This window comes from Sturnira hondurensis, unplaced genomic scaffold, assembly GCF_014824575.4.
Source record: "Sturnira hondurensis isolate 20B ecotype Veracruz unplaced genomic scaffold, ASM1482457v3 Scaffold0009935, whole genome shotgun sequence".
NCBI classification, from domain to species: Eukaryota; Metazoa; Chordata; class Mammalia; order Chiroptera; family Phyllostomidae; genus Sturnira; species Sturnira hondurensis.
In genome coordinates, this window is record NW_028082566.1 from 953,999 (window position 1) to 975,845 (window position 21,847).

The 21,847-nt window shown below is 36.1% G+C and overlaps 1 protein-coding gene across 6 annotated transcripts in view; it reads right to left on the bottom strand.

Moving 5' to 3' along the window:
- The window catches only part of PPHLN1 (periphilin 1), a 99,299-nt gene that overhangs the window by 41,178 nt on the left and 36,274 nt on the right, over positions 1 to 21,847 (bottom strand). For 4 of the 6 annotated variants that reach the window (XM_037058143.1, XM_037058141.1, XM_037058138.1 and 1 more), the window contains 3 exons: positions 14,033 to 14,089; positions 11,507 to 11,586; positions 1,765 to 1,884 (listed from right to left, as the gene is read on the bottom strand). In XM_037058143.1, coding sequence (XP_036914038.1) covers positions 1,765 to 1,884; positions 11,507 to 11,586; positions 14,033 to 14,089 — 257 coding nt within the window. The remainder of the gene's footprint in view (positions 1 to 1,764; positions 1,885 to 11,506; positions 11,587 to 14,032; positions 14,090 to 21,847) is intronic. The other 2 variants (XM_037058142.1, XM_037058139.1) reach the window with 1 other exon arrangement.

Here is a 21,847-nt window from a genome sequence, read left to right on the forward strand (position 1 = left end):
GACACTCCTTATGGATTTTTTTAGGGTTACTTACTTTTCATTAATTCAAAATCTAGGAAATTCTGGGCATGTTTTAAAGAAAAAATAAGGAGGTTTTAAAAAAGTCTTTCTAGATCCAATGTCACCGCCTATTCAGTCAAGATCCAGTCAAGCAATAATAAATAAATTTAAGTAGAATATTTAAAATCTGGGAAAGGTAAACAGTGATTTATTTTAATTTAATATATCAAAAAAATGATGGGGATGGGTAAGGGAGAATAAACACAGGGTCCAGCAGAAGGAAGGCCTGCTTGAGTGTGGTTGGTAAGACAGTATGGGTGTAATAATTTATAGTTTTAATTTGAACATTTTACCTAAAATGTCATATAGTATGCTTGAGTATGATATTGTTATGTTACAGATTACATGCTTATGATTTTGTAATTTAAAAAAGGGAGGCATTATTTGTGCTGGACCCTGTGTATTTTAATAAAAACCTTGCTAATTGAAGATACAGTATTTAACAAACAATAATGTAGTGTTTTTGCAGGTTTTTGATTTTAAATACCCTGAGGAAATGATCAGTTCTCCAAAATAGCAATTTTGAAGCATTTATATCTATTACTAATATAAAAACCATTATTCTAAATTATCAAAGAAAATAAGCAAAATGACCGACCATATTAAATGCATCACTGTATTATTCATGCATTTAAATAGTACTAGAAAGATACCAGAGGAACAGCTTGATGTTTTTGAACAATTTACTGAAAAATCTGTACAAATATTGATTTTATAGCTACAATAACATGAAAACCTTGACCTACATAAGAATAATTGGTATTTAAATTACGAATAAAAAGAAAGTCTCCATTTGCATAAGTATGGATAGGGTCAGTACTGCTTTGTCCTTCCCAGGAGCCTGTGCATTAGTTATTTTGGAAAGGATCTTTTCCTAGCCTATGAAGAGGTACATAGGTATATAATTTGTATATCAAATTCCAGTACTTGATCCCTTTTATCAGGACATTCCATGAAAGGCATCCAAAATATACTGAAAAGCTATAAATCTCTTCCAAAGAAACATAATTTGTCATGGTAGAAAGATTTTTATATTCTCTGCCTATCATGTCAAAATAATTCCTCAAGCAGCAAATCCTCAAGCTTAAGTTTGCCTATAAAACATTTCTATTTCCCTACTAGAGATGTTACAGGCTATAAAGAAATTTTTCAGTTAATTTTCAGTTATTATAACATAAACACTTCAGAAACAGTATTCTAAGGACCCCAAAACACTCTAATCTTCTGGTACTCCAGATTCATCAAAGGTCACAGTAACCCAAACAATGCATAATTTCATTTCTGAGATATTTATGAAATAATTTACATAGATTAGAACATATAACATAAATACAGTCCAAGACCCAAAGTCTAATTAGATTTATGTTCTGAATGCACTGGTTTATGACAAGTGGCTTAGCATAATTTCTAGAGATACATTTAACAGCAAAGCCCATAAAAAGAGCATGTGAATAATGCATTTTCCTTTTAATTCATATTTATACTATTGTTACACTTCTAAACTACTGGAAGCATTGACACAGTAGCATTATTGAATTTAGTCATTCTTATTCATACCATTACTATGTGATATATTTTAATAATCCATTAGGATATTTCCCCCAAATATATTTTAAAATACTAGAACCAAATATTTTCTGCCCCTAATTTAGAATCTAGTCTAAACTCTCAAATGTGAAATATAAGGGAGAAATTATGCCTTACCTCATAGTCAGAAATTTCAGGCAAGTTACTTTCATCTGCCTTCTCTAGCTTTTCAGCAGCCCACTTGCTTGCAGCTTCAGCATGTTCCTTTTCATTTAGGAACTTGGATTTGTCTAACACCTAATCAAAACAAAAGAACAATCCTGATGCAATTCTCAAGAGCTTTTAAACATCAAATACATTAAGAAGTACATCCCACTGAAACTTAAAATCATATAAGCCTTCAAATACATATAAAGAACAAGTACATGCTGTATTTGCTTTTTCAAAAGCATTCAACATAGAATTTCTTTACAAAGCAATTCCTTTGGGACATACAGACTAGATCTCTTAATTCCATTTACATCAAAGTTCAGAAATTCATCTGAGGAACAAAACAAAAGACACTAACAATGAACTAATATACTAATAGTATTTAGAACACACAAAACATCATACAGATTTCAAATTTCTATCTTTAATTATATTCAATGAAATAAATAATGCCAAAACCTCATCAAGGTAAATTACTAATTAATGCAAAGAAAAGCCCAGACACACTATTTTTATGATTTGTAATAATTGATATAAATCCTACTCTTTATGCAAAGTCAACAGACTTAGATTTCATTTTGTGATAATACTATTGCTTCCCTTCCTCAAGAACAGACAATACTGAACTAGAAACGGGACATGGAGCTACACACAGACATGGGTTAGGATGGCAGTTTCACCCCTCGCCAGGTAAATGACAGGGCACTGTGAGTTCTGGTTTCCTTATTTATGAAATAGGGGTTAATAATATACAGTTTTACCAGCTCATCAGGGTGATCATTTTATAAACTATATAAATGTCTAATCTCTATGTTGCATACCTGGAACTAATACAGTACTGTACAAATTTTTTAATATTTGTGAGAATCACAACAGCTAACAGGACTGAAAGCATCTAGCAAGCGCTTGGTACTCTACTTCTTTCTTTTCCCTATTTATTGCTATAAATCTGTTATAAAAACTAAAACATTTAAAAATCAATCCGTTCATGGGATCAATATAAAAATGAAGAAAATAAAATGGGTTTTTTGGATCACTTATGATTCTAATGCTTTTTACAAACCCATGTTACAGAATAAAATGTAAAAACTATAAGACACAAATTAGAAAAATTTCTTCCTTGGGCCTTTATGGTAACTCCTGGTTCTATTCTATTTCGTTAGTGTACATTTTCATCAATCAGACCCTCCACTTCTTCTCAAAAGTCACATCACCGATTCCAAAAATATCTCCTCTGGAAACATCTCCTCAGCAATCCCTGCTATGGTACACTACCATCTATAAAATGCTTTCATATATAAACCAAAATAAAAATTTTAATTAAATGGTATTCCATGAAGGTGGCTACAGTAGAGACTTTATTACCCAAGTTATAGACCAAGAAACTGAACATCAAAAACAACCAGTGATTTCCCAAAGTTACTGTGCTGAGCTGGAAACTTAAAACTAGGTCTTCTGGAAAAAAAAGGCCCTTGACCACCTTCCATAGCTTATTCAATTCACTGGAGTGCCATCCATAATGTTTACTGGAAGATAATAATGATGCATTTATGGGGAGTGATTCCACAGCTATTAAAGAAGCCTAAATATCTAACTCCAAAGCCCAACCCATACATAAAGTTAAAAATGTGTAAATAATATCTTTATTATCACTTAGTAATGAGTTTAAACGTTTTTTAAAGTTAAAAGAAAAACACATGTACAAATGTATCAAAAAATTATACCTCACTTTTTGGGGGAATCAGTTTTGAAGAGAAAGTTATAAAGATAAAACAAACATTGTAAGTTATCTCCAGTAATAAAGGAAGCAAAATCTGTAACTCAAACCTCTACTTATCCATCATTAAATCTGCATATTTGAAAAACTCACTCAAAACTTTTAACTGGTTGGTGTGGCTCAGTGGATTGAGTGCCTGGCCTGTGAACCAAAGGGTCACCTGTCTGATTCCCCAGTCAGGGCACATATACCTGGGTTGTGAGCCAGGTTCCCAGTAGAGGGTGCTCGAGAAGCAACCACACATTGATGTTTCTCCCCCTCTACTTCTCCCTCCTTTCCCCACATTGATGTTTCTCCCCCTCTATTTCTCCCTCCCTTCCCCTCTCTCTAAAAATAAATAAATAAAATATTTTTAAAAAGAAACTAACTTTTAAAAGCAGAAAATAAGTTCTGAACAAAGGCCCCTGACCTCCCTACATGTGGCCAGCCATAATGTTTAAAAGAAAAATTCTTCCACCAAATCAGGAAATCTAGGTAATAAAGCCTTCCACAGCTACCATGTAACTCTGGGCAAAAGATGACAGGAGGCTGCACTTTCCAAATACATAAAATGATTACAAACCTAAAATTCTGAAATTCTGATTCCACCTTGCAACAAAAATGCAAACATCTACATAAACTGTCCAGACAAAAATATCTAAAATCCATTATCATTGTTTACCACTAGATATTTTTTAACATATGCCACAAAATGTTACAGTGTAACTTATATTTACATGGCATTCTAGTTCAGGGGAAATGAATATTTCATATATCATAATTTAAATAATCAGAGTGACATGGATGAGCAAGTACTATTTATTCTTCTTTCATTTCTTTATGACAAGAAAAACAAGCCAGTCTTTCAGGTGGGTAAAGCACTCTTGACAGAGTTAGAAAACAAACAAAAAATCCAATCTGCCCTCTTCAAAGCCCAGCATTCTCTAATCCTCAGACTTCTGGGAAAGCTCTAAAGATACAAGTTGGCACAAAGACACCTTTTTCTTTTTCTTTTTCTCTTTGAGGCAGAGAAGAGCTGTACCCTGAACACCAGCACAGACTGCCAAGTGATATGTACTCTTACTGCAAAAATAAACATAACAAAGACAGAAAAACAAAAAGAAGAACATAGATGTAATAATAATAAGAGTGAGGTCAGTGAAGAGAATAATTATAGAGAACAGATAGAGCAACACCTCAAAATTTTTAAGTTTTGAAGATTAGAACCATGAATTATCTTTTCAACATGTTTTGGGTTGCTGGAAAGGTTAAGATTTGGAAAAATGATGTAGTGAAGAGGAGTTATGTCCTTAAGGAAAGTATTTAACTTCTGAGCCTTTTTTATAAAATGGAGATACACACCTACATTTTAAAACTGCAAGATAATTATAACCAGGTGTTAGAAAACACCTGCCTCCCCTCACATAATTACAATGTCTTTTTGTGGTGAGAACATTTAAGGTATCTTAGCAACTTTCAAGTACATATTATTGTTAACTACAATTACTCTGCTGTACATTAGATCCCCAGAACTCATCTTGTAGCAAGAAGTCTACTCTTTGACCAACATCTTTTACCCAACCCCCCACCCCAGTCCCTAATAACTGCCTTTCTCATCTCTGTTCCTGTGAATCCGTTTTTAGATTCCACATATATAAGTGAGATCATACAGTACTTTCTCTATTTCACTCACTGATGTTCAGAATCTTTTCATATACCTGTTGGTCATTTGTATTATAACTTCTATGGAAAAATTTCTATTCAGATTCTCTTGATTATTTCTTAATAGAATTTTTTAGGTTTCCCTATTGAACTGTTTAGGTTCTTTATACACTTTAATATTAATCCCTTATCAGATACATGATTGGCAAATATTTTCTTTCATTTTGTAAGTTGCCTTTTTATTTTATTGATGATTTCCTTTGATGGGCAGAAACTTTTTAATTTGATGTAGTCCCATTTTTTGTTTATTTAGTTATTTTTGTTTTTCTTTTGCCTTTGCATTTGGTGTCAAATCCAAAAAATCACCACTAAGACCAATGTCAAGCAGCTTACCACCTAGGTTTTCTTCTAGGACTGCTAAGGTTTCAGGCCTTATATTCAAGGCTTTAATCTACTTAGAGTTGACTTTTGCTTATAGCATAAAATAGGGGTACGATTTTATTCTTTAAGTATATGGCTACCCAGTTCTCACAACAGACATTACTGGAGATGGTTTTCTCCCCATTTTATATTCCTCATTCCTTGGCTGTAAATTAATTGACCATATATGCATGGGTTTATTTCTGAGGTCTCTATTCCAGTCCATTAATCTGTGTGTGTTTTTAAGCTAATACCATATTGTTTTGATCACTATAGCTTTGTGATATAGTTTGAAATCAGTAACTGTGACGCTTCCAGTCTTGTTCTTATTTCTCAAGATTACTTTGGCTATGTAGGGTCTTTTGTAGTTGTATACAAATGTTATGATTGTTCTATCTCTGTGAAAAAAAAATGACACTAGAATTTTGATAGGCATTGCACTGAATCTGTAGGTTCCTTGGATAATGTGGACATTTTAACATTTTAACATTATCCTTGGATAATGTGGACATGTATACAAATGTTATGATTGTTCTATCTCTGTGAAAAAAAATGACACTAGAATTTTGATAGGCATTGCACTGAATCTGTAGGTTCCTTGGATAATGTGGACATTTGTTTAAGGCTTGAGAAATTTTGTTTGTTTTTTCCCTTTATTATTTATTTTTTCTTATAGTTTATGCTATTACCGATGCCTCATTTTTTCACCCTTCATCACCCTCCGACCCACTTCCTGCTCCCCACTCCCACAGTCAGTCCTCACACTGTTGTCCATATCTAAGGGTACTTTGTGTATGCTGACTAATCCCTTCACCTTCTTTCAATCTGTCCCCACCTCCCCTGCTGACCCACAGCTGTCAGTCTATTCCATGATCCCATGCCTCTGGTTCTATTTTGCTTATTAGTTTACTTTGTTCATCAGAATCCTCCTATAAGTGAGATCATAGATTTGACTTTCACTGAGTGACTTACTCCACTTAGCACAATAGTTTCCAGTTCTATCCATGTTTTTGCAAACATCAGGAATTCCCTTTTTTCTGCAGTGTACTATTCCATTGTGTAAATGTACCTGTTTTTTAATCCACTCATCTATTGATGGGCATTTATGCTGTTTCCAAATACTGGCTATTGCAAATAACACTGCTATGAACATAAGCATACATAAATTCTTTTGAACTGGTATTTCAGGATTCTTGGGGTATATTCATTCCAAGCAGTGGAATCGCTAGATCAAAGGCAGTACCACTTTTAATGTTTTGAGGAAACTCTATACTGTTTTTTCCCAGTGCCTGCACCAGTCTGCATTCCCACCAACAGTGCACTAGGGTTCCCTTTTCTCCACATTTGTTTGTTGATTTATTAATGATAGCCATTTTGGCAGGTGTGGGGTGATCATTCATTGTGGCTTTAATTTACATCTCTCTGATGGCTAGTGATGTGGAGAATCTTTTCATATGTCTGTGGGCCATCTGTGTGTCCTCCTTGGTGTCTATTCAGTTCCTTTGCTCATTTTTCAATTAGATTGTTTGTCTTCCTGGTATTGAGTTGCACGATTTCTTTATATACTTTGGAAATTAAAGCCTTGTCCAAATATCATTGGCAAATACGTTCTCCCACACAGTCGGTTTCCTTTTCATTTTGATTCTGGTTTCTTTAGCTGTGCAGAAACTTTTTAAATTTGATGTAGTCCCATTTGCTTATTTTTTCCTTTATTTCCCTTGCCCCAGGAAATATATTGGCATAAAAATATGCTACGTGGGGTATCTAAAATTTTACTGCCTATGTTTTCTATTAGGATGTTTATGATACCCCAAATTATATTTAAGTCTTTTATCCATTATTCTGGTGTATAGTGTAAATAGGTGGTCCATTTCATTTTTTTTGCATATACCAGTCCAGTTCTCAGCAAAACTTACTGAAGAGACTATCTTTATCCCATTCTATGCTCGTGCCCCCTTTGTTAAATATTAGTTGACCATAAACACATGGGTTTATTTCTGGGTTCTCTATTCTGTTCCAATGACCTATGTGTCTGTTTTTATGCCAGTACAATGCTGGTTTAATCACTATAGCCTTATAGTATAGTTTGATATCAGGTAGCATGAGTCCTCCAACTCTGTTCTTCTCAGGATTGCTGTTATGTCAGGCCAAGGTCAGATCCCACCTGTGTTTTGCTTCAGGACACCCTGCCTGAGCTATAAAGCAATCTGAGATGGCTACTTGTGCTGGGCTTGGAGATTCCCAGATGAAGCCAAGGTGTAAATCTAGGCTGGCTGCTCCTAGTACAGGGCCTGGGGCCACCTAACAAGAGTATAGGGGCTAGGGGCTAGGGGCTCACTGAGGCCAGATGTTGCTTCTTTGAGAGGATTTAGGAAGTTGTGAAACATGAGCCAATACCAACCATTCATACACCACTGTTAACAGCTGTAAGTTGGGAGATAGTGTCTCAGGGGATCTCCAGGGCAGGGCAAACAGTGTTAGTCAGGTTGATGGAGTCTCAGGTGTTACCTGCCTGCCAGTTTTGTGGCTGTGCAAAGGGAAAGTTCAGGAAAGAAATGATGGCCTCTGCCCAAATATCTTATCTGGGAGACAGCTGTCCCCTAGTTCTTGCCTTAATGTCAAACACTGGGGTTCCTCCCTGTATGCCACTGGGTGCTTCAAGCTGCCACCTCAGTGCTGGAGCTCAGAAAGAGTGAGTCCAAGTAAATCTAAATAAGTCCAAGTAAATGTGAGGGTTCTTTAAGAGGAACTCCTGGGGACTCCAGAAATTTCTTCTGACACAATCCCTGCTGGTTTTTACAGCCAGAAGTTATGGGGACTTATCTTCCCGACACTGGAACACTGGGCTGGGGGCCCTGGTGTGGGTCTGGGACTCCTCTCAAGGTTGGAACTCTCAGACCTGGTGTGGGTCTGATATACCCCTCAAATTTTCATCCACCATGCATGAATGTGGTACAAGCCCGCTCTGCGTCTGTGTCCCTCCTACCAGTCTGGATGGATGTGGTTTCTTTAATTTCATAGTTGTCAGACTCCCCATCAACTCAATTTCTGACGTGGCAGCTGTTCTAAGTGACAGCTGTTCTATGATTTAATTGTAATTTTAATGTGGTTATATGAGGAGGTGAGCTATTTCTCTCCTTTTTTCTTGATGAGTCTGGTTAACAGTTTGTCAATTTTCCTTATCTTTTCAAAGAACCAGCTCCTGGATTCACTGATCCTTTGAATGGTTTTTCAGTCTCTATGTCATTTAATTCTGCTCTGATATCGATTATTTCCTTTCTTTTGCTTACTCTGGCCTTTGTTGTTGTTGTTCTAGTTCTTTTAGATGCAAGGTTAGGTTAGGCCTGTATTGCTATAAACTTTCCTCTCAGGACTGTGTCCCATAGGTTTCGGCTTGTTGTGTGTTCATTTGTTTCCAGATACATTTGATTTCTTCTTGATCTCATTGCTTACCCATTCATTATATAATAACTTGTTATTCAGCCTCCATGTATTTGAATGTTTTTGAGTTTTTTCCCTTGAGATTGGTTTCTAGTTTTAAGTCATTGTGATCTCAGAAGATACTTGATATTTCAATTTCCTTAAATTTAGTAAGACTTGTTTTGTGTCCTACTATATGGGTCTATTTTGAAAATGACCCATGTACATTTGAGAAGAATGTGTATTTTGTTTCTTTGGGGTGAAATGTTCTATAAATATCAACTAAGTCTACTTAATCAAGAGTGTCATTCAATGCCACAATATCCTTGTTGATCTTTGTTTGGAAGGCCTATCCATCATCGACAGTGGGGTGTTAAAATCCCTTACAAGGGCTGTATTGCTGTCTATCTTTCTTAAAGTCCTCCAAGATTTTCCTTATATATTTAGGTGCACCTATATTGGGAACATATATGTGTATAAGAGTTACACCCTCTTGTTGGACTACTCTCTTAAATACTATGCAGTGACCTTCTTCGTCTCTTGTTATGGCCTTTGTTTTGAAGTCTATTTTGTCTGATATAAGTATCGCTATCCCAGCTTTTTCTTCATGTCTATTTGCTTGGAATATTTTTTCCTACCCTACACTTTCAGCCAGTGTATATCTTCTGCTCTGAGGGGGGACTCTTGTAGACAGCATATATGTGGGTCATGTTTTCTTATCCATTCAGCTACCCTATGTCTTCTGATTGAAGCATTTAATCCATTTACATTTAAGGGTATTATTGATAGGTTTATTCATTGCCAATTTTTCCCTTTGTACTTGTGTTTCTCTCTCTTCATAATTTTGAGTCTTTTTTGTTTTGTTGCTCTGAGGGGGCGTTTTATTCTACATTGTTTTCCAACTCGCTGATTTGCTCCTCTGCTTTATCTAGCCTTTTAATTCTTTCTAGTGTACTCTTCATTTCAGAAATTGCATTCTTCATTTCCAACTGGTTCTTATTCAAGGTTTCTATGTCCTTTTTCATGCTAATGTAGTTTCTACTAAGTTCCTTGAGCATCCTAATAACCACTACTTTGAACTCTATGTCTGATAAATTGCTTGCCTTGATTTCACTTATCTTTTTCTGGAAACTCCTCCTTTTATTTGTGGCTGTTTCTTTGTCTCCCCATTTTAGTTGTCTCTTGTGTTTCTATGTATTAGAGTGATCTGCTTCGAATCTCTGTCTTTTCGAGTGGCCTTGTGTGTTAGGAGTCCTGTGGGACCCTGTGGCGCATTCATGATCTCCTGATCTGGATGCCCTAGGAATGTCCTTTGTGTGGGTTATCTGAACTCACCTGTTGCATTTGGGTCCTGCTTGTTATTGCCCCATTCGTTGATGGGAACTGCCCTCCAGGTGGCTAGGAGGCTCAGCGCCTACATTTTGTAGGCTGTTGTATAGGAACTGGCAGGTCAAAGCAAAACAAGCTACCCACCCCTCAACCATAACAGTAACATCAACAACCACAAAGCAAAGAATAATAAAAGTGGAATCCAGAGAAAGAGAATAGTAGGAAAAGGGGGGGAGGGGAATATGAGAAGACCAAAGGAAAGAAAAGTGATTATGAGAGAAAGGGGAAGAGAATGCTAGTAATGAATTAAAAGAGGGGAACAGAGAAAAAAACACACAGAAAAAGTACCATAAATAATAAAAGGAAAGAGGAAAGGGAGTAATCAAAGGTAGGAATAAAATAAGAGATATGAAAGAAAAGATAATATACCAAAAATAAAAGAAAAAAATAGATAAAAATAATTTAAAAATCATGAAAAAATAGCAAAAAAATGAAAAAGTACCAACTGGACTGGCCTCGGCAGACTTTGGTGTGTGCCTGCTGGTTTCTCCCTCTGGACGCTGCTCTGACCTCTGAGTCTGACGTCAGGAGCTGTCTAGATCTGGTCCTCGGCAGCCTTTACTATGCTGAAGTACATTCCCCCTATACCCAGTTTATTCAGAACTTTTATCATGGATAGATGTTAATTCTCTCAAATGCCTTTTCTGCATATATTTATATGGTCATAAAATTTGTATCCTTCATTTTCTTCATGTGGTGTGTAGCACACTGATTAATTTGTAGATATAGAACCATTTTTGCATCCATGGAATAAATCCCACTTTATCATTATGTCTCTATCTAATATACCCCGACTGAATACTCACTGCCACCTGGTTATGGTCAAGATGAGCAGGGCAGAAATAAGAACTAATTTTAGCACAATCTGTGGAAAAAAATTCTATGACAAAACAGTTCACTCACCATGGTAGCTACTTTCAAGTTGTGGATACTTAAGATTCAAATTTTTAAATGCAGCAAATTACTCCCATGATGTATGGTAATAAAAAATAAAAGTCTTTGTACTAGACAGTCCACATCATTTACTCTGTAATTTCTCTTTAACTTGATTTTATAACAAACCTTTGATGAAGGAATTGTTGAAGAACTGGAGGGTGAAGTGTCTCTTGATGTTTTCAAAGACTGAACAGGTCTCTCTTTACCTATATAAGAAAATATAAAATGTAATTATCTAGCTCATTTGTTTTCAATTAGACTGATTTTATAATTGAATAAAGCAAGGTGGTTCTACACTTATTTTAGCAGTGAAATCTTCCATTACGTTATTAAACTAGTTAATATCTAAATCCACTTACCTCTCTCAGAGACCGGGCAACATCAAAAATTTCCAATGACCTAGAACTAGTGCGCGGCATACATGGCCAGTGCACATCAATGCCAGTGTGCAAACGCAGAACCACTGAGAAGACCTCGGAAAGGCAAAAAACTTTATAATACTAAATGCTTTCTCATCCGAGGTCTTAAAATCTAACTTTTAATACATCACAGTAAAAATCCAAAAGGAGTTACTATATAGCTACCAGCAAAGAGAACTAGCTAATTAAGCAGTAGCTCAAAGAGAGGGGCCATGTAGAAAGTTTAGCGAGTATTCCTGAAATGCTCAGTTTCAAAAAACAAAAATAAAAAGTAGAAAACTATAATTTAGAGCACTAATCCAGTGCCTGGTATTAATGTGAACCTGAATATATTCTAAATAGTTAAAAATAAATCTGTATGAGATAAAATCATTAACCTCTATCTTTAGTCACTTCAATATTCATATCAGTGTTCAATGTATATCACTGTTTTTATAGAAACTTTAGCCACAAAACAGATTTAAATAATATTACTTTAGCCAGTTCAACAACAAAATATTTATTTATTTAAATATAATCTTAAAAATAACAGTGAGTTGTTCTTGGCAGAAAAACATTTCATTAAATTGTCTACACTTAGTGTAGACAATTTAATGAAACTATAATGTAAATCCTTCGACCTTAATTACTAGGGAAACTGACACATTATGAAGAAAAGGAAAAAGTGACACCAAGTTTGCAATGACACAGAAGCTGGTCAAGCGAATTAAGGCCAAGAAAGCAGTCAAGAGCAAAGGCGGGGACAAAACGACTTTGCAATTGAGGCATAGCCAGCTTTAGTCAAAAAAGCCTCGCAGGTTCTTCCTGCTATGGTGAAGACAGCTAAATAAGGGCCTGGAGACACACGGTTCTGAGGCCCCTAAGACAGCACTGAGTAACATCTTCCCAATGTCCTGCAAACCAGAAAGGCTTTCTCAAGATCCTCCCCCAACCTCTCTAGGGTCATTTGTCAATGTGTGAAGATACTTTTCATTTCACATGAGGGAGAATGCCTCTGGTACATAGTAAAAAGAGGCTAATGCATCCCTGTGCATTTGTAGGGATGCTGCTAAGTATCCCTACAAATGCACAGGACAGCCTTCCAAAACGAAGTATTACCCAGCCCCAAATGTCAATTCCTGTTCCAAAGGCACAAAGCTCCAACTGTCTTTGAAAAGACATACCCCTAGAATCTTTTAACTTGTGATATCTTTAAGAAGCTTCCACATTAAGCATGTTTAAAAGTTCTTGCAGACCTTAAAAAATCAATAGTAAAATGGTACCAACCATCACTATATCCCCAAATACTTCAGAACACGGGTTAATTATTCCCTACTGTATTTCCATTGCACATGGCAAATTCCAAATCATTTTGTGGCAGTGCCAGTCTATCCCACTATGCCAAAAACACCTAAAGGAGCAAGTATCATAGCTTATTTATTTCTGAATACTCAGGACCTACCTAACCTACCAGTACTTTAAGTAAGAGTAGGCACTCAAAAATTCAGTGAAAAGATTATTTATTTTACCCTTAGACTGCAACTACCTTCCCATTCTATTCAGATAAGCAATCCCTTGAAAGAAGATGAGAAGCTGAAGCAATCAGCACAGCACATTAAAAGCATAATTGTAGGGTCATTTCTGGCACCTCACAACTAGACACAGGAAAAAATCTTTCACAAGCAATTGTCAATCTCTCACCTAGCATTTCCTTTATAAGCAAGACATCAGCACTACAGCTATGCCAAGTGTAGTCTTAGACTCTTTCCTGGTTTTAGCTGCAGAAGGGCTAATTTAAGCAGATTTCAACTAACGCCAGGGTGCAGAAGCAAAAGAACACTGAAGGGTACAGCAGGTGGTTTAGCATGTATCTACATGTACTCAATTACACCTAGAGCAGGCAAAAAGCAAAGGATAAAGAAAAAAGATGATACAGATGGCAGCAGAAAAGGCAAGAGAAGGTAAACAAAAATAATCCTTTGAGCCTACTATTGTCAGATCCCATCTGCCAATGACTTGTCTTGTCTATAGATCTCAACCTCCTGTGAGGTAACTACTGCTGGCCAGGAATGGCTGACCCAGACAACCGCCCCCGTAACCCCGAAATCCTGTTACTGGAGTCTACTGGTGTTCAACTCTGGTTCCAACAGCAGACTACTGGAGCAGTTACAAACTATTCCCATTTCTATAACGTCAATCACTTCAAGCTCCCACCCTTTCACAATCCCAAGTCAAAATCTAGCTCAGAACTCACCTCTTTCTGGCTTTCCTTCATTCTGCCGTTTGTAGGAGGCATCAGCACGCATGGGTTCTAGGGAAAGGTGGGCAGGGAGGAATTACCACCAGCAAGCACCTCTGTGCCCAGGAGGAATGAGAAGAACCCAGAAGTGGGAGTGATGAGGACAGGAACTTCTAAGCACTTGCTGTTGGTCCTAACCTCTTTCTTAACCTGCCTTCCTGTTGGGCTGCCTGAGCGGCCACCACTGACGAGGAATAACGGAACAGGAGAAAGTCTGTTTAAGAGCAGAAATGGATTGGGTCTAACAATATGAAGTATGAAGATGAGGCTAACCAAGGACAGCATGGGCAGAAAGAAATGAGAAAGGCTCATAAAATAAGGCACCAAAAAGTTGAAGATGGGATCCTGTCTTATTTATCAGTTTAAGAACCTAGTCTAATCTTCTTCATAAAGTCAGTATTTAAAGAATTAGTTAAAAAATGACACCAGAACATCAAGATGAAAGAGGAATTACCACTAGAAATCAAAAAGGACACTGGGAAGGTTTTCATAGTGTATCTTATTTGCTCTGTAGGGTTACAATGGTTATCTGCAGTAGTTATTCTGACATGCTCTCAACAAGCAGCCTATTATTAAATCATGCTATACAAACTCCCTCATATAGGAATTTTCTTTATAAACAAACCCACAGCTACTGTTTTGGTTGAGCCTCTAATTATTCCATATTTAGAATCTTGTAAATATTTGTATTAGCTTCCTGAAAACTCTTGATACAGATGAAATCAGCTTTCTAAACAGCTGAAATGTACTAGTAAAGGTTCTTAGATATCTTTGCAATAACATACAAACTCCTTTTATTAAAGATCCCAAATTTCCAACTGTGCCTTTTCCTAAGAAAACAATTCTTTTTCTGAATCATTTTGGCACTGTCAGCACTGTGCATTAAAAAATGTTGCAAGAAATGTCACACAAATACTGCCCTCCTTTGGTAGGAATATTGTTGAAGATGCAGTGTCTCCCTAATTGCAGATCCCTCTGATTTGTCATCAGGAAATCTTTGTTCTTCCTAAGCAGCTGGTATGTTTTTACCCAAGGTACACTGGGAACACTAGTAATGCTCATTTCCTCGTTTGAGGCAAATCCTTAGCTTACCTGCAGCAGCTAATGAGAGCCATATCACAGGCATTTATTTCATATACTAACTTCATTGTTACTTTTATTTTCATGTAGTCATTTCCCTTTTACATAAAAGCCTTCACTCACTTACTTCATCCTATTTTATTAAGTGTTTATTTTGTTAACTTGCCTCAAATTCTTTGTAGATAAAGAGATTAGGACAGTGATGTTTTACACAAGTGTCTGGAGTCTGCAGCTGGCGCATGTTAGCTGGTGAAAGTGGACTGTCCCTAGCCCTTCCAAGCTGTAAGTTCAATGACTCCACATGGGTAGCCTGAAGTCAGCCACAGTGGCGGTCTTTACTCCATGGATATCGGCAAATGTCACACATCAGGTGTTTTTTCCCTCCAAAGAGTCAGTTTACTGATACATAACTGATGCTATGTTTACTGATTTTTATTCCAAATTTCTGGGACATTGTAAGAATGACCACATTTAACTACAGATTCCTAACCATGCTGCCCTAAACATGCTTGGGCTATTTAACAACCCTAACAGACTAATAAAACCACCCGGCTGAACCTGGCTCAAAATGCAGAATCATAAAAAAAATTAAGTGGTTGTATTACTTCACTAAGCTTTAGAGGTACTTTTTAAAATTTTTAAAAAAAATTTTTTTTAATTTTTTTTAGATTTTTATTTATTTATCTTTAGAGGGGAAGGGAAGGAGAGAAGGAGAGAAATATCAATGTATGGGTTGCCTGTCCTGAGTCCCCTGCTGGGAACTGGCCTGCAACCTAGGCATGTGCCCTGACTGGGAATCGAACCACGATCGTGTGGTTCGCAGGCCAGCACTCAATCCACTGAGCTACACCAGCCAGGGCTAGAAGTATTTTTTAATACGAAGTATAATAGAAACAACTCCACTGTGCTTAAACTCTTCATACCAGAGTTTCCAATGATATATTTATATGAAAACCAAGGGTCTTTTTTCTCGTCCTCTACTACAGCATATTAATGACTACTAAACAAGTTTTTCTTAATATTTTGCCATTTGGTTTCATGCCTTTGTACTCCTGTGTTTATACATAACTACACCTTTCTCCTTCTTTGTTGGTTATTGTTCCTTCAAGTGAGTATTCCTCCTAACCGCAATCCTTTTTGCTTTGCTATTCTTAGTGGCTCCGACCAACAATGCGAATGCCTACGTTTCTCAAGCCTGCTTCTTTCATTCATGCGTCTCCATTTCTAGCTGACAGGATGCTACCCCTCTGCTATTACCTCAAATTCATCTCACACACAACCTCAGGAAGCAGCACAAACTCCCTGCTTGAGAACAGGGCAAAAGGCTCAACACATTTCTGCCTCTGCTATGACTTGCTAAGAAAATAAGTTCCAAATTAGGATGAAAGAAAGAAACCAGGAAAGAAAAGTTCTGAATGTGGTAGGTAAGGAAATCAAAATTCAAGTCAATATATTGGTGAGTCAAAGAATAAATGGGAAGGAAGAAAATGAAAAGGAATCTCAAATACTGGTTCCATAGACCAGGGATAAAGCTCTTTCCATACAGATGAAATCAAAGCTAGAGAACCAGGTTACTGTTCCACCAAACATTTAGAAATTCTATAAAAATTTAACAATATTTGGTGACTCTCTGAAATAATAGCTGATATAAATATTAATTAAAACATTTGATGACTCTTTAAATATAACAGCTGTAAGTCTGATACAATCTTTCAGAAATATGTTTTCTTTCCAACATGTTGTCCTGATGAAAGCAATGATAAACCGAACCAGACTCGCCCAATCTTAATTAAGTGTTGTTACTAATAACCCGTGTAAGAACAAAACACATTGCTAGAAAAAAATCACCATGAAAGATGATGAAATTATGGACTATGTCTTGCAAACTATTAAATTCTTGGTACAGTGCCTGACATATGGGAACAACACAGATACCTCTAAATGAAAGTCTTTTCAAGAAACAAAAAAAGTCATTTTTCCCTTGAAGCTTTGAAAGAGAAATTAAGATATGAACAAGTAAAAATGTGGTGCTTACTCAAATGCTAAGCAAATAATTTATTTTTCTGGATCATGGGTGATGATATACAAATCTGGGACTCCTGGTTAAGAAGAATACATTTTCCTAGATATCTACTGATTTATTCAGAAAGGTCCAAAAAAGAAATTGGAGGTGACACAAGCAAATATTCCTGTGGCAGAGAGAGAAACGAGGAGAGGAGGGGAGCAGAATGACGGAGACTTTGTAGCACTTCTGCTCCCCCCAAATAAGCACATTTCGGAGGTTAACAATGCAACAAGTTAAAGTAAAGATTTTTAACTATGACTGCTTTGGAAGTGCACTTCTAAACAGAACTCTCCTTTAATATATCACCTAAAACCACAGGGGCTCACTTTTTAAAATTTCAATAAAACATGGTATCATCTGTGTATATTATGAATGTGTGCTGACAGAACATCGTAAGTCCTAAAACAGGGATACTGTAAGTGCCTATACATGTAGGCACTTATAGTGCCTACATGTATAGGCACTTATTTATATATAAATGTCGTTAACTGATTACTCTTCTAGAACCATAATCATTCAGATGCTGGAAAAGCTATAGCCATCCTCCTAGAATTCCACAGGAAACTCAGCCAAAGCTGGCTTGTGGGTAAGCAATCGTCTCTAACAAAAACAACACATAGTATCTAATTCCACAGCACACGGATAGCGTGAATCAGTTAACAGTCCAAGGTATTCTCGGAAAATACCGAATTACATTGCAGGTACTCCACACGGTACTCCTCATCATAACCCTTGGCCACGTGTATCCTCCCTTCAACTTCTACCCATCCTCCAGACACCACCTAAAACGTCTAATCCTGTGTAATGGCTTGTTCATCTCCATCACTAGACTATAAATTCAGAGGGTAAGACTGAATCTTTTTTGCTTGGCAAACTATTTATTTGAAACATATTTCTGTGAAATGAAAGACGACATGAATAGTGATTATATATACAGCGACTTTCAAACCAGGAAACACTACATTCAGCTGCCAAAGGAACTGCCTTAACCTTCCTTCCGAATGCCTAGTGCACACGAGGCGAGGGTACGGGCCTGTTCCCACACCCCATTACCATCTAGACTTGCACAGAAAGGTCTTCTTTCTGAAGGCAGAATTAAGCTTCTAAATTTTATCAGAATTTCAGCTGTAATCAAAAAAATTAATGTAGACTTCAAAACTCATTCATCGGTCTTTAGACAGGTATCTTTTCCAATTACACTGAAGTTCAATAATGGAGTCTATCTTTCAAATATTCTCTTCTCATAGTAGTATTTTTTTTCATAGTAGTATTTTTAATTCTTGTACATTTTCAGTTATCTTAGATATTCTTCCAAAATGGATTAAACACTGATGAATAATCATCTTTCTTTAAAATATCTGCTTAATAATGGTTACTCAAGAAATCAAGAAAATAAGGGGAGGCTGGGCCCAAACTCAGACTAGAGAAAAACAGACACAGATCCACAAAAACAATAAATTTCCAAATCTTCTATAGTAACAATATTTTAAAAATTCAACCAAATGTCACACATTGTAATTTATATATGAGTATCACTGGTAAAGCTGACATTATAATCTGTAGCAAATGCTTAGAATGAATTAACAAAGTCACTAGTTTTGATATGTAACTTAAATTTCAAGAAAGTACCTGACCAAGTCTTCCATGAAAACTGCAAGTGGAAAGAAAGACAAGCAAGACTGGGAATCATAACTGGTTCAGTGACAGGAAAAAGTGCGGGTAAGTGGTTGAGGTCCACAGAAAGAGATCTCTAGAAGTTTCTATCTTGAGTCTTATGCTACTCAAGAAAATTATTAATGATTAATACAAAACAAAGCATATTTCATTTGCTGATAAAACAAAGCTGTTTTCTATCCGCAACTAATACACGTGACCACTAAACGAGATTTTTAAACCTCTATGGAAGAGACTCATAATCCAAAGTTAATTAGATGAAATTTAACATAGATTTTTTAATGTATTAATTATATATAAACAACTGCACCTAAAAAATTACAGCCAAAGAGCACTTTAATTAAGAGTAAAATATAAGAAAATGGTTTAGGTTTCAATTGTCTACAGTCTCAATACGGGTCAATAATGCAATGTTGTTGGCAAAATAAAAGTTCCTTCTGGCATTACAACTTGAAAAGCGTAGAAAAAAAAATCTACAAAGCAAAAGGTCCACAACATGCCAAATAAAAAGAACAGCTGAAAGAACTAAATATATTTAAACCTGGGAAAAAAACCAAGAAGATTATGATGGGACTCTTCAAATACATATATGGTTACAACATAACAAGCAAAAATATCTTTATGGGTCTAAGATAATAACTAGCATTATGTACATGTCACAGGAACAGATTTTAATTGTTTTATAAAAATGAACTATACAAAGATGGAAAGACTAGATTGTGAAATAATAAACATCACAGAAGTACTTTAACAAAGAATGGACACAGGCAACTGAATTTAGTAATCTCTAGTGTCACTATTAATGCTATAATCCTAAACAAAAGATAAATAACAAAAACGAAAGACAAACACAATGGGAGTCGTTTGAAAAAGGAGAGCAAAAAAGTAACACAAATATCCAAGAGAGCTGGCAGGGCAAATGGGGAGATATTTGGTTAGATTAATTAGAATAAAAATATACTTCAAGTAAAAATATACAAGGTATATGTAACAATTTCAACTAAAACACATAATAAACAAGGGGAAAGGAAATGAGGTTAAGGGCAGCCTACACTGGTAGCACGTAAATATGGACAACAAAAAGGAAAGAAAAATAATATTGCAGTCACAGCTTGAACCAGGTTAGTCCAGTTAGGTTATAGGCAGAAAATCCTTACACACGAAGCATGGGATAAAAACAACAGTTTGATTCAGAAGGATAATTAGTCTAACGCAGAACAAAGTTCCACAGGATTAACCCAAAAGGCTAAGTAAAAGAAACTTAATTAAATGCACATGTGTGTGTGTTCATGTGCACATGTGCAAGCACAAAATGAAAAGTAACTACTTGAGATGAAAAAGGAGTAAAAATCACCCTGTAGCTTATAATTAAGCACATAAGAGATACATTAAATGCACAGAAGAATTATGAAGAATTAGTCCTTAAATGGTTACCATGTGCCAGGTAGGTACTAGAATTATAGGGGGTGGTCCTTTTAGCAAGTGATATAAATGTCTAACCACTATGCTGTACACCTGAAACTAATATAATATTGAATGTCAACTGTAATTGAAAAAAATTTTAATTAAAAAAAAATGGTTACCATGGCCAAACTACTGATCTTTAAAATAAGTAAAATTACTCTGGGAAGTATAAACAAAAACAAAAAAGTTAAAGAATTAGCAAAATGGTAAAACTAGCTAATTATTTTTACCTGTTATTTATACAAACATTTAAAAATCTATGGCAAAATTTTCATTTACCATAGAAAAGTAAATTCACAGAATATCACTAATTAACCCAGGGTAAGTGACTGATCATTGAAGGACCCTGTTTCTCAGTCCTTTTTTGATTGAAGTTTACTTTCAAAGCTAAGTAACTCAAGAAAATGAACATAAAGGCATTAACAAAGTCACATGCTCTAGTTCATTCAATCCATCACATATTATAATTTCCCATCTTTGTTGCCCTAGTAACACTGCAGATATTAAAGGCGCTGGGCGCCAAAGGACGGGAGAAGGGCTGACAGACTGGAGATCCTCTGACGAGAGCACCACTGTGGCTCCTCCCCATCTCATCTCAAGATTTCAGTTTTGGCTACTAATTTACCATGCCAAGACCAGCAGAAGCTGCCTCCTCAGAAATTTGTTTTAGAGGCTAAATAGGGAAGAAAAATAAGGCTAATTCACCAACAGCTATCTTAAATAACAGCTTCACTTTAAGCTGTCAAGTATTTCAAGCCTCCATTTTACTAACATTTTGTTTACTAAAAGGCTTCATAATCAGTTTCCAAAGATATGGTACCTTCCTCCTCGTAATAAAATCATTAATAGATTTGCATTTAAGTCATACACATCAAAAAAAATGTCTTCCTAGAAAGTATACGGCTAATTCTGGTTATTTTCATCTGTGCTCAATGTGAGCATGCATTAGAATTTAGAGGTTGTTTACCTTCTTTTGGGGGATGGTGTGTGGGAGAGAGGAAGGAAACACCAAACTGGTAACACTGAACTCCAGAGTAAAACTCCGAGTTGCCTGGAACCATTCTGAAAACACTGAAGCACTTGGGCATATACACGTACATGTCCATTCACACACATGCACTGAAACCAACTGTTTTGGAAGCCCCACCAAGCAACTCCGTCAGGATGATGTGACTGCACACAATGCCATGCTTACCTGGGTACCCCAAATTTGAAGAAAACAAATTGAAGGTTGCAAAAGAATAAACCTAAGGTAGGTTAAACTCCAAATTAAGGAAAACCAGTGATATTTTTCACGAAAAATGTACTATCAGATACATAAAGATATTACCCAGTGACAAAAGAGAATGAGGCTGAACTGGCACAGGAACTAGCAGAAAACACAGGAGTGCACGACTTTCCAACATGCTTGAAAACATACCTCTTCAATGCTGAAGAATCAGAAGTGAAATGTCATATACACTGTAACTTGAAATGATTCAAAAAAT